This window comes from Podarcis liolepis (genome assembly GCF_965112155.1).
Source record: "Podarcis liolepis genome assembly, chromosome: 15".
Taxonomy (NCBI): Eukaryota; Metazoa; Chordata; class Lepidosauria; order Squamata; family Lacertidae; genus Podarcis; species Podarcis liolepis.
The window spans coordinates 32,286,347-32,299,956 of NC_139566.1; the positions used below are offsets into that span (position 1 = coordinate 32,286,347).

Consider the following 13,610-nt stretch of genomic DNA (forward strand, 5'->3'; position numbering starts at 1 on the left):
TAAGCACTTCATTATTAGACTATTTTAGGCTGTTAAATATATATCTTTATTTTGTGTGTGTCTCCATCAGTTCTTCCTCCTGTTTGTGTAGAAATCTATTGTTGAAACTGACATATGGAAGCTAGTTCAGTCTGGATTTCTTCCTGTGAATTGTCTGTCCCTGTTCTTGGTGGGGTGGGGAAAGAGACGAGGTAAAGAGCACTGAAGTTAGTATCTCACTAAAGAGGCACAGCCTTCCTGCCATTGCTGGTGAAGGAAGGGAAATAGCTCAGTGGCAGGGCGTCTTCTTTGCATGGAGAAGACTCCAGTTTCAACCTCTACCATTTGCACATAGGGATTTGCTTGCAGGAAGGTTATATGACAGGGGAAGGGAACCCTTTTCAGCCCAAAGGGCAGTTCTCTTCTGGGCAACTTTCTGAGGGCCTATGATGTAAGGTGCAATAGTGGGTGGAGCAATGAATATTATTAGTAGTACAGTGGTACCTCGGGTTACATACGCTTCAGGCTACAGACGCCGCTAACCCAGAAATAGTACCTCGGGTTAAGAACTTTGCTTCAGGATACGAACAGAAATCGTGCTCTGGCGGCACGGCGGCAGCAGGAGGCCCCATTAGCTAAAATGGTGCTTCAGGTTAAGAACAGTTTCAGGTTAAGAACGGACCTCTGGAACGAATTAAGTACTTAACCCGAGGTACCACTGTATTAGTATTATTATAACCCCACCCATCTGATTGGATTGCCCCAGCTTCCAACATATATAAAAACATAATAAAACATTAAACATTAAAAAAACCTTCCATATACAGGGCTGCCTTCAGATGTCTTCTAAATAATAATAATAATTTTATGATTTGAAACCAATCTGTGTTTGAATGCAGATTTTACCTTTGTACAGCAGGTTAGTTTTTACATACACTCACACATCCCTCTCCATCCTCCAACCAGGCAAGCAGGAGGCATTACCGGTGTTCTTAGATCATAAAATCGTAAGAGTAGGAAGGGATTACAAGGGTCATCTAGTCCAACACCTTGCAATGCAGAAATCTTTTGCGCAAGGTGGAGCTTGAACCCACAACCCTGAGATTAAGAGTCTCATGTTCTACCGACTGAGTTTTCCTCCCGTTCAAGTAGACATTCCAGCCTGGGAAGAACAATTGGGGTGTGATGAGGGTCAGTGAGGGAAGTGACCTGGCAAGAGAGGATGTAGCCTGGCGAGAGTCTTGAGGGTCAGATGGAGAGGCCTTGAGGGCTGCATTTGCCCTTGGGCTGGAGGCTCCCCACCCCGTTATACAACAATGATAATTCATTTTGCATTCATTTTTATACAGTATGCTTGCAGAGTGTTTTCATCTCTTCCTGTTAGTCATTCCCCCATCCCACGCTTTTCAGTGCATTTCCCCATCAATTTCCAAACTGCAGAAAGTCCAGGGTTTGTGTGTATGCGTGTGTATCATGACAGACCTCTTTATTCCACTTCACTTACGCAAACCTAAACATCTGGTTTGTGTTGGAATTGCTTCTGCAAAAGCACCATGAATGGAAGCTTGGAAATGAGGCCCACTACAGATGTAATCTTCCAGCAGCTACCCAAACCATACCTGAAAGTTTGAAAGGACCCTCAAGCTTGTGAGCTCTTCCTTCCTCCTCCTGCTTTCCTTTTTGTAGGTGTAGCCATTGATAGCCTCATCCTACATGAATTTTGTCAAATCCTCTTTTAATGCCATTGAAACTGGTGGCCATTGCTGCTTCTGTTCCTAACTTTGGTTGCATTTAAGTGGACCATGTCTAGTTGTGGGCAGATACAAATGTACCCCAGTTGGATCCAAAAAGAGAAGTTGGAGGAAATTGGTGCCTGAGGGAGGGAGGGAGGGAGATGAAAGTGACCAAGTTTGCGAGTTGCACCCAATCTCCTAGATGTGGTTTGGTGACTTACGTCTCAACTAGGCCGATAAATGTTGGTACATACGTGTATTATTTCACAAGTGCTGTCCACTTTGGTCTGTTTAGGGAAGCTGCTAGTGAGAGAACATTTTCTCGCGGTTAGAGATTATGTCATTAAGACACTGAACCTAGACTATTATTGGAAAGTCATTTGTACCAACATTGACTGCGGTTAGGTTTTAACACCACCAAAACTCCCTCTGACTCACTTCCTCTAAGTTGTCTATGAGGGCACTTGGGAAGCTTACAAGAATGGTCAAAATTCTTTTGAGACACAGTTGTGGAATGGGGGAGAAATTTGATTTGGTTTGCATTTTTAAAAAATAAAAAGTAAAGCCAAATCTATCAAATTTGCACTTTCTGAAAGAATACTAGAACTGAAACGCAGTCATGGTTTGAAATTCACACTTAATCCAAATTTTGTGGGATGGTTCTCTGACCAAACAATGCTTCCAAAAATGGATATATTAGGTAAAAGTGTGCATAAAGAGGAATACATTAGGGAAAATAAGATAGGGAAATGCATTATGTTAAGAGAAGCTGCTTGCAAAAATATGTAATTAAGTCAAAAATGTACACAATGTGTGGAGAAGTTTGCACTGAAATTTTGAAGAATTTTGTGAGGATTTTTTAAAAAAATAAACGAAAACCACGAATTGCTGCAGAAATGTGGGGAACCAAATTTAAGATGGGAAACTGAGAGGACCAAAACTGGCAGATTCTTCCCTCCCTAGTCAGAACCTTCATATGTCAAAAGAGTTGCCAGGGTCACACAGAAGGCAGAGGGAGATGGCTCCAGGTTTTTTCCCCAGGGTGGAGGTAGGCTTGCCAAAATGTCCCCTTCTATGTCTGTGGGGCAATGGTGGGAGTGAGCTGTTGGGGTGGACACAGTTGTGTGTGGCCTGTCCAGTACCCCTTCTGCTAGCTAGCCCCCATTCATGTGCAATAGAGGATGCTGTCTTGCCACCAGCATTGAAGTAAGACTCGCTTCTGAATGTCCAAAGGGGAGTGGGACACCTTGCCCTTCATTCAAGCCAACCCAAATACCTTGAGCCATCTTTGATGGCTACCACCTCAGAAATGAATGGACTAATGCTGTGTGACTGATTTTAGGAGACCAAATTTCCTCCATAGCCATTCACCCCAACTTTTGCTTTTTTGAGTGTGGGGTGGTGGTGATGCATGAACTTACTTGATATCAAGAGATAAACGTGAATCAAATAAATACAGGAACTGAAGAGAAAGTGCTGGAAAGATGCTTGTCTTGTGGGTATTTGATTAGAGCACTTAATTTGGCCTTATGGGTTGCGTTATGAAAATAGGTGGATTAAATTTAGAATTCACACGGCTCACTTTCCTCAGGCTTGTTTTTCCTGTTTACTTTAGCTAAGCTTAGGAAAGCCTTTGATGTCGTTATCTTATAAAACCAGGGTGGATACTGGCCGTAAGAGATAAACCTGTGGCTTGCATGAAAGTGGGGGGCGGAATTATTCCAGGAATTAAACATCCATCTCATTTACAGGTGAATCTGGCTTGGGAAAATCCACTTTAATCAACAGTTTATTTCTGACCGATCTCTATCCTGAACGTTACATTCCTGGAGCTGCAGGTAAATCGGTTTGTTCCTAACGCTCGCTTTCTGATTTCACATGCTTTGCTTCCTCTGATATTTCGCTTGCACAAGGCTGTTCTTATGTACCGATGATGATAGACTTCTTTTCATAAATATCAGGGCGGTAGCTTCATTTAAAAACAACAACAACAAACTGTAGATTTAATCAATGAATTAAGTGTTTAAGGTGTGTAAAACCGAAGACCTCTGATGGAAAAATAACTGCACTTTCTAGTAGGAGTGTGTCTGTTTGGGGTTCATTCTAGCTAGGAAGCCATTTCTCTCCTGCTTCCCTCCCCTGATACTATAAACCAGGGTTGGAGCACCTTCCATAGGCTGCATGCCAGTAATGGGCCAGGCCAGAGGCAAAAGTGGGTGGAGCATAGCTGTGACTCTAACTTCTTCACAGTAGCCTGCATTCCAGCCACTCAAAAGTCAGAGGCTTCTACACTGTGCAGCCTACTTCCACCTGGGCAGGTGAGAAGCACTTTCACCGAGATGCATACCAGCTAGGCAGAAAGGGTGTGTGGAGTGGCCTAGGGAAGGAGGGCAGCCTTGGGAGAGTTTCAAGGCCTGGGTAGAGAGGGCTGGAGGGCCACATTCTGCATTTGGCCCATTGGGTCTGAGGCTCAAGCAGAAGATCCTGCTCTCCCCAGCTTCCTGCTCTTTTCTTTTCCAACTGCTATTCAACATTATTATTAGTTGCTTCTTGCGCAAAGGTCTCCAAGTGGCTTATAATGCATGTAGAACCTAAAAAGCAGATATTGGGGTTATAGCACATGTTCACTCTTAATTGTAAACAATTGTGGGTGGCCTTCTTACATTTTCATATTTCTGCATGTAGATACCTCTCTTTTGTTTCTCAGTGGTCTGTTTTTGGCTATTATTTATACTACTTTATGCCAAAATAAGATTGTAAGGGGTTCATAAATTAGAAAAACCAGTTATACAAACATTGTTACTTAAAATAGAGAATAAAACATTGGAGAAATTAAAACAGAAGGTTCAGGTACATCTTCAAAAGCCAGTGGGATGGCAATATACATGGTTCCTCTCATATTTTGGTTGGCGCTTGCCATCTGAATTTGCTATTAGAAGGACTATTATGCTTCTGAATGCAGTTGCAAATGATTTAGCCTAACACATGTGCTAATACATCCAGTTCATCCCCAAAGTGTGCCAGGGTGCAGAAATGCTTGATTGAATAGAATCATAGAATCATAGAGTTGGAAGAGACCACAAGGGCCATCGAGTCCAACCCCCTGCCAAGCAGGAAACACCATCAGAGCACTCCTGACATATGGTTGTCAAGCCTCTGCTTAAAGACCTCCAAAGAAGGAGACTCCACCACACTCCTTGGCAGCAAATTCCACTGTCGAACAGCTCTTACTGTCAGGAAGTTCTTCCTAATGTTTAGGTGGAATCTTCTTTCTTGTAGTTTGGCTCCATTGCTCCGTGTCCGCTTCTCTGGAGCAGCAGAAAACAACCTTTCTCCCTCCTCTATGTGACATCCTTTTATATATTTGAACATGGCTATCATATCACCCCTTAACCCCCTCTTCTCCAGGCTAAACATGCCCAACTCCCTTAGCCGTTCCTCATAAGGCATCGTTTCCAGGCCTTTGACCATTTTGGTTGCCCTCCTCTGGACACGTTCTCTGAATAGTATAGACATGCTGAAGTATTAGCCCACTATTGAGGTGGAAGTTACTGTTTTTCATCTCCCCAGCTTGACATGAAGCAGAGTTCCCTTGTCATCTGCTGGAGTTTGTAGAAAGACAAGGGATCTCTGCCTCCTTCTAAGACAGAGGAAAAGACAGTGAGAGATTATAAGTGCAACAGGTGGGTTTGGAGGATTGACATGGATGCAAAACTCGATTTACTGAGTCCAGGATTTTTAATGGACTGATTGGTTCAATTAATACTGCATTCCTAATAAATATATATTCTGGCTTGCACCTTTCATACATCATTATATCAGGAGCATGTTGCAAATTGTTCCATATCCCATTCAACTTGTCTTCTTTCTGCCTTTTGTCCCATGTTCTTTTTCGCATCACTGCTTCTGTTGTTTGACTTCAAAGTACTTCTCACTTGTCGCTGAAATCGTTATATTGTCTATCCTGGTTGTCTTCTAATTTCCCACAGTGTTCTGCCTATCTATCCTTTAGGGAATGACTTAAAAGAAAAAGAAGAAAAAAAGCTTCATGCTTTTTGGAATGAAGTACCATAAACTAGCCAGTTGACAGGATCCTCAAAGGCCACTCACTGTGTTCTGCATGCCTGAGGCAGCTTCATTCTTGCTTTCTGAACTGTTTCACCCCAACTGAGACACCACAGGACAACTAACAGCCACCAGAAAACCAGAAAAGTGGCAGTAAAGCAACCATTAACCATAACACAATTACTCTATTTGGGTGTTCACTCTATGTGAGTGCTATTATGTGGAAGTGGGACATCATGACTATCCTTCCTGGCCCTAACCCCATCCTGAGTCCTACCACCCCCACCCCCCAGGCAGTCATCTATAGAGGGAGACCTGCTCTTAAGTTACCCCTGTGATTTAGAACCTCTGACTGCCCAGAGTTCTAAGTCACAGGGAGGCAACCTGAGTACTTAAAGCAGGCTGCCCTATACAGACATGCGTTCTCAATGAGCCTGTTGGGTTTCCCCACTTTCCTGCACTACATGATTATAGAGCTGGGTTGAACTCCCAAATAGGCTTGTAGGGTTGCCAAATTGCAAACAGCAGCAATACTATCATATCCACACCACGTATTTAAAGCACTCTTAGACCGCTTTGACAGTCAGAGAGAATCTCGGGAACTGTAGTTTGTTAAGAGTGCAAGGAACTGTACCTCTGTGAGGTGGGCACTACAGTTCCCAGGATTCTCCGTGACTGTCAAAGTGGTCTTAAGAGTGCTTTGTGACCTAAAAACACAGCAGCCAAACTGAAACTGAAAGATTAATGAGGATCCTGATGAAACACACTTCTATATAGTATTGTATTAGCCTGATGCCTGACTGTGAAAAAGAATGGCATCAGCTGGGTTTCATGGGGCAAGGGTTTCCATAGCCAGGGAGCTGTTAGCGAGAATGCCTTGTTCTTCATTCTCACCCTCTGCACCATCAGGTGGCTGTGAGACATGGAACAGGGTGGTCTCCGTGGCTACAACAGAATCTTCAAAATTCTCATGCTACTTTTGAGTTCTTTGAGGGCAGCCACTGAGGAATTCTCAGTAAAGGCTGGGCACATGCATTGGACACACAGGAATGCTTGGGGATTCAGACTGGGCATAGGAAGCCTTTCTTTTGTGTGGGATGTCATTTCCAGCCTAATTTCTATTATATATTCCCTCCCTTCCTCAGTAGTTTGAATAACATTTTACTGCTTTGTTGGCCAGGAAACTTTTAACATTATATGACATTTCTCTTCTAGAAAAAATAGAGAGAACGGTCCAGATTGAAGCTTCCACCGTAGAAATAGAGGAGCGAGGGGTGAAACTCCGTCTCACGGTAGTCGACACTCCAGGATATGGAGATGCCATTAACAGCCAAGACTGGTATGTTATTTCCTCAGGCTGTGATGCTGAATCTTCACATCTGTCCCAGGCTTCCATTCTGTTGTATACAGCTTTGGTGATACTTTAAACTGTTTTAACTCTCATGTCTTCCTATCGGTGCTGGGGATTAGGCAGCAGAGACACAGCTTCAAAAACCAGGATTGAGCCTCCCCATGCATCAGATGATATGTGGAAAGTTCAGTCCTGCTCGGGTTGGGTGCACCAGTCAGTTCCCAAACTCCACGAACCTTAAAGAAAGCTTGATTGAACATTCCCCCCCCCCACATCAGGTGATGCACAGGGCAGAGGTTTTCAACCTTTTTGAGTCCACAGCTGCCTTGACCAACTACATTCTTTCTGTGGCACCCCTGTGGGGCTCAGGAGCCCAGCTGTTTCACCCCTTGCCTGCAGAGCTGGCCCCCTCTCACGCTTTTTCGAACACGCTCCCTTGCGGAGTGTTCCCCTCAGCCTCCCCTCCCCTTTCCTTGGGAGTCCTCTGGGCAGCCACAGTCGCCACCCATGGTCTCTGAGATGCCCCCCTGCCCCCAAGAGAGGTACCTCCTCACACTTCCCCACAAGGGCCTGTGACTTGTCAGTCCATTCCCAACAGCAAGGGCTGCCTCAGCTCCTGGCAACCAGCACTCCCTGGCCAGCCCCAGAGGCACCATTCGCTTGTGGAGTTTGTAGCCAGGGCTGCAACAAACAGCTGTGCAAGCCTTTGGGAGGCAGAGACGTGAGAGGGCATCAGAGGGAGGGAGGGAAGGAAGGAAAGAGGGACAGAGGCCAGTGTTGCCCGCGGCACCCCTGACCATCATTCAAGGCATTGGTTGAAAACCACTGGCATAGGGAGTTCAATGTAGCGTTGCCATATTTCAGAAAGTGAAAACCCGGACAAAACAGTTGACCTATTTTTGGGGGGAGGCAGTGGAGCGCCTCAGCCACAACGACAAGGCCACCCTCTTCGTCTCCAACAACAGCCGCTGCTCGGTTCCCAGGCTGGAGCTTCTCTCACAGCGGGCAGTGCACCCCAGGGACAGCTAACTGGGAAGCCAAACACGTATATGTTTGAATGCATTGTGGAGCACTTTGGTGTGGATCCGTCCCATGTGCTCATGGGGGTGACTGGCTGGAGACATGGTTTGCCATATGTCCAGGTGTTCCCAGACATTTTAAACGGAAATTTCAATATTCTGCCCAGACACCATTTTTGGAAGCGAAATCCCGGCGATGTCCGGTATTTTCTGGACGCATAGCAGCCCTAGTTCAGTGCCCCTGTAGAGGTTCACTCCAATGAATGCTGTAAACTGGGAGCAACTGACTTTTGTGATTGTTGGGTTGAAAAACAATATTTCAAGCAGATGCTACGTATCCTACTGCTTTGGCCTGCACAGTATTGGTAAATAATTATACTTTCCTGGAGTGATTTTCTTAGTCTTTCTGCGCAGGATCGCTTTTAACATTTTCTGTAATAGTTGACTTGGAATTTCCTTCTGTGGGATCTCCAAGCCCCTTTAGCTTGGCTATTGTGTTGCAAGTAGGACTTCCTGTTGATTGTGTTATGATGCCGTGTTTATTCTTCGGAAATGTTTCATGCGAATCCTGCGAGTTTGAATCCCCACCCACTTTTTCCGGCAGGGAGGCCGAGCAAGCGGCAGGCAGCAAGATGGTCCATCATTGCATTACTGTTGTTGAATTTGCAACAGAGGATTAAATTTGCAGAATAGGATTACAAGGGCTATGTAGAAACTATTATTTCTCCCACCTCCCCACGTTGGAGGCTTCAATTCCCTTTCTTTCCACAGTCAAAAAGAGTGTTCTAGGGTTTGTAAAAGCTATCTTCTCAAAGTATTTATACTTTTAAGAAAGCAGTATATCACATATTTACACAGCATGCCCCTGAAAATGTTGGCCTCCTGGCACAACTTGCCCGAGCTCAGGGTGTGACTCACTGTTGAAGACCAGTCTTCTGTGCCACTTCTTGTTTTGTCTTACCACTTGGACCTTCATCTGCTAGTCGATCTTGACTACTTTCCCGGGAATAATCCCTCAGGCAGGATCCAATGGAAGACTGATATTCTGCCTACAGCGTCATTGTTATGTCCCAACTGAGAGTTAGCGTAGCAGAACGATGAGATTGGGGGACATTCCAGCTATATACTCACCAGGAAGCTGTGATCAAACATTGTTTCCTTAGTCTCAGGCCTCATTTGCCCAGCTCATCTGTCATACCGTATAATACCGGCTTATTTTATGGGTTTGTCATTAAGGATAGCAGGAATAATATAGTGCGACGTGCTATGAGTATGTAAGAAAAGTGATATATACTTTTTAAAAATGCCTTTGCCGTTCTAGGGCTCTAGCGGCTATATTAAACCTGTCATGTGGCTCTGTGTTAAATAAAAGGTGTCAGGTGATATTTCCTCTGTTCTGAACCTTTTGTTCCGCTACAACAAGACCAGTCTTTCTGGGCTGCTGCCTTGTTGGGTGGAAGGAGGGCATGTGTTTTGGCAACATTCGGTTTATTTCATTTTCTCAAAAACCATTTTTTTCCCTATGGAAAAAAAAAGATTGCTTTGTTTGCTGTTGTAATGCATAGTACAGGATATGGAGTTGTTTAACTAATGATACTGTGAAAACAGGTGCTTCCCGGAAGGTAGAATGTACAATTCACTGCTGACTTACACTTACAGAAAAACGGAACAGCAGTGAGGACTTGAAAGTAGCACGTAAGCAAATTACAGTGACAGAGAAGCGCTAAGTAGAGTTTTTCTGGCACAACACGCTGAGGTTTTCCCTCCTGATCATATTTCATCAGCCCCACTTCCCTTGAATTGCCAAACTTTTTTGTAATTCCTGTGGAGGTAGAAAGATTGAGGAAGCTTGGTATACGTGTGTACTATCACCGTCTCACCATGAACCCTTTGCTTTGGGGGTGGGTGCTTGTATGTGACTTCTGTGGGAGGCAGAAGAGGATTTGCCAATTTAACAGTTTTTAGTCATAAGGGAACTGAAGACAAATAATCTCAGTTTGTAGGTGAGTGCAGTATTGCTTGTAGTAGAACTTTCAAAAGAACTATTTACACAGAAACTCCCAAAATAGGAAACATCCATTTATTTACATAATAATAATAAAAATAATAAAATTTTATTTATATCCCGCCCTCCCCAGCCAAAGCCGGGCTCAGAAAGGCTAACAACAGTAAAATAATATAATACAGTAAAATAAAATAATACATCATTTGAATACCTTTAATAACTGATATGTTCTGGGCAGTGAACAATGTTTTCTAAAATGATGTAAAAATATGCAGTTAATCACAATAAAATTTAATCACAATAAAAGTAGATATACCAGTCAGTCATATAAAACAGTGTTAAAAAGCACCAGATGTTCTTAAGCATTTGAAACACCTTGGAAAATTAATAAGGTCTTCATCTGGTGCCAAAGCAGCCATAATGTAGATACCAGGCAAGTCTCTCTGGGGAGGGCATTCTGCAACTGGGATGCCACCACTGAAAAGGTCCTCTCTGCCCATTACCTAAGAACCATATCCACCCTCTACCCCAGGCTTCCTCAACCTCGGCCCTCCAGATGTTTTTGGCCTAAAACTCCCATGATCCTTAGCTAGCAGGACCTGTGGTCAGGGATGATGGGAATTACAGTCTCAAAACATTTGGAGGGCCGAGGTTGAGGAAGCCTGCTCTACCCTGATCCCAAACCCACCACCTGCATTTTAAATCCTAACTCTTCCTTCCCCAGCATTTTGCCCTTCAGGAGTCCCCCCTTCCCTTAACAGTCTTATGCTTCAAGCAATTCTTGGCACCCATTCAGAGAGCCAGTGTGGTGTAGTGGTTAAAGTGTCAGGCTATGACCTAGAGACCCAGGGTTCAGATCCTCAGTCGGCTGTGAAGCTCACTGGGTGACCTTGGGCCATTCACTGCCTCTCAGCCTCACCTACCCCAGAGGGTTGTATTGGGGATTAAATGAGGGGGAGAATCATGTATATCAACTTGAGTTTCTTGGAGAAATGTTATTGTTGTTTAGTCGTTTAGTCGTGTCCGACTCTTCGTGACCCCATGAACCAGAGCACGCCAGGCACTCCTGTCTTCCACTGACTCCCTCAGTTTGGGCAAACTCATGCTGGTAGCTTCGAGAACACAATCCAACCATCTCGTCCTCTGTCGTCCCCTTCTCCTTGTGCCCTCAATCTTTCCCAACATCAGGGTCTTTTCCAGGGAGTCTTCTCTTCTCATGAGGTGGCCAAAGTATTGGAGCCTCACTGTCAGGATCTGTCCTTCCAATGAGCACTCAGGGCTGATTTCCTTCAGAATAGATAGGTTTGATCTTCTTGCAGTCCATGGGACTCTCAAATGTCTCCTCCAGCACCATAATTCAAAAGCATCAATTCTTCGGCGATCAGCCTTCTTTATGGTCCAGCTCGCACATCCATACATCACTACTGGGAAAACCATAGCTTTGACTATGCGGACCTTTGTTGGCAAGGTGATGTCTTTTGGAGAAATAGGTGGGATAAAAATGAAAGCAACAAACAAACAAACATACACAAACAAACAAACAAACAAACATGTATTTGCAATACATTGTGAACACTGCCCTTCTAAGATTTCAACTTGGTTATGGTTTGGGTCGTAAAAACTTCAGGCGCAAAACCCTGAGGTTTGGAACCAACATTGGGGTGGGTCTGAGAGTTGGCAGGGAGAGAAACATCAGGTATGAAGCTTCATGAGGTTTGTAACCCTAATAACTCTAGTCCTAAAGGAAAGCATGAGAAAGGAGGGAAGGGAAAGGGCTGCAAAAGAGGTGACTCAGAATTAGTCAGCCATTTGAAAGTGTTCCTGCTCTGGGTGGGTGGCTTCCTTTTTTCACTTGTACTTAATTCTGCTGGCATTTGACTGTCGCGTGTCCAAGTCATGCTGCGTATTGCGCTGTAAACATGTCCATAACGCGGCAGCCCCACCAAGATCAGTCTGCCTTGAGTCAGCCCCCACATGTTTACCTCATTACAGTACTTTAAACCAGTCCAGGGGGTGGCACTGGCTGTCAGCCACCTCCCCCCTCCTCCTTAGTGTCAGTATTGCCTTTGTAGAATTCAACAAAGAGGAAAATAGGAACAAAGGCAGAACTATGCCTCATCTACACAATACATTTAAAGCATCATCATACCACTTTAAAACAGTCATGGCTTCTCTCCAAAATCCTGGGAACCTAGTTTAAAGGGGCTGAGAGTTGTTAGCAGACCCCTATTCCCCACACATAGATACAGTTTCCAGGGTTCCCTTGGAGGGAGGTAAAGGTAAAGGGACCCCTGCCAATTGGTCCAGTCGTGACCGACTTTGGGGTTGCGGCGCTCATCTCACTTTATTGGCCGAGGGAGCCGGCGTATATCTTATGGATCATGTGGTCAGCATGACTAAGCCGCTTCTGGCGAAACCAGAGCAGCGCACGGAAACGCCGTTTACCTTCCTGCTGGAGCGGTACCTATTTATCTACTTGCACTTTGACATGCTTTCGAACTGCTAGGTTGGCAGGAGCAGGGACCGAACAATGGGAGCTCACCCCGTCGTGGGGATTCGAACTGCCAACCTTCTGATTGGCAAGTCCTAGGCTCTCTGCTTGGGAAGTGTAGCTCTTTGAGGGGAATCAGTGGAAGGAGAAGGGGGACAAAACTAGGTTGAATCGGTTCCACATCCCATTGGCTCAAGCTCAACTTATTGTTGGGCTTCCTGCTTCCTGCCCCCCCCCCCCAGTGGGCACCAGTCACCAGTAGCGGTTGTGAAGAAAAAATGAGAGGCACAGAGTATGAGGAAGCATGCTCTGAATGCCTTGAAGGTTAGGGGCTCTGTAGAAGAAGTGGAAACTCAATATTTCACAAGTGCCTGGATGCAAACCTGTCTCATCACAAGTTCCTCCTTTTCCCTTTTCTCTCACTGCAGTTTCAAGACCATCATCCACTACATTGACAATCAGTTTGAAAGGTACCTTCATGACGAGAGCGGCCTCAATAGGCGCCATATTGTAGACAACAGAGTTCATTGCTGCTTTTACTTCATATCCCCCTTTGGACATGGGTAAGAAAAGATTTGCATTCTAGGGTGAACTTTTTTTCACCGTTAAGCAGGCGCTGGGGAAATTCCAGCAAAGAGATTTAACCACCTTACGAGCAAAGCAAGTTTCTTTGTTGTCAGTCGGCCAACTCAATTAAAATCATCTTTGGGATTAATGACCTCCATTTCAGAGAGGATTTGCTATTAAAACTTGTCAGGGGCACATATTAAAAATGGATGACTATCTAGAAACTTAAAAGTTGTAATAACGATGTCTTTTCATATGTGTATATGGAAAGTTTAATTAAGCATGTCAGCCACCCACATTTGAAGTACTGTAAGTAGTTTTGCTTTTCACCTGGGTCTTGGAAGTTCTGTTTGTTGCCAGCAAAAGTAGAAATTTCTTTAACTTACAAGAGTTATACTTC

General features: G+C 44.5%; 1 protein-coding gene across 2 annotated transcripts in view; it reads left to right on the top strand.

Annotated features, from left to right (window-relative positions):
* LOC310695094 (septin-2) overlaps positions 1-13,610 on the top strand; it is a 125,456-nt gene that overhangs the window by 70,425 nt on the left and 41,421 nt on the right. For both annotated transcript variants that reach the window (XM_083479069.1, XM_083479068.1), the window contains exons 4-6: positions 3,464-3,550; positions 6,993-7,116; positions 13,072-13,206. In XM_083479069.1, coding sequence (XP_083335195.1) covers positions 3,464-3,550; positions 6,993-7,116; positions 13,072-13,206 — 346 coding nt within the window. The remainder of the gene's footprint in view (positions 1-3,463; positions 3,551-6,992; positions 7,117-13,071; positions 13,207-13,610) is intronic.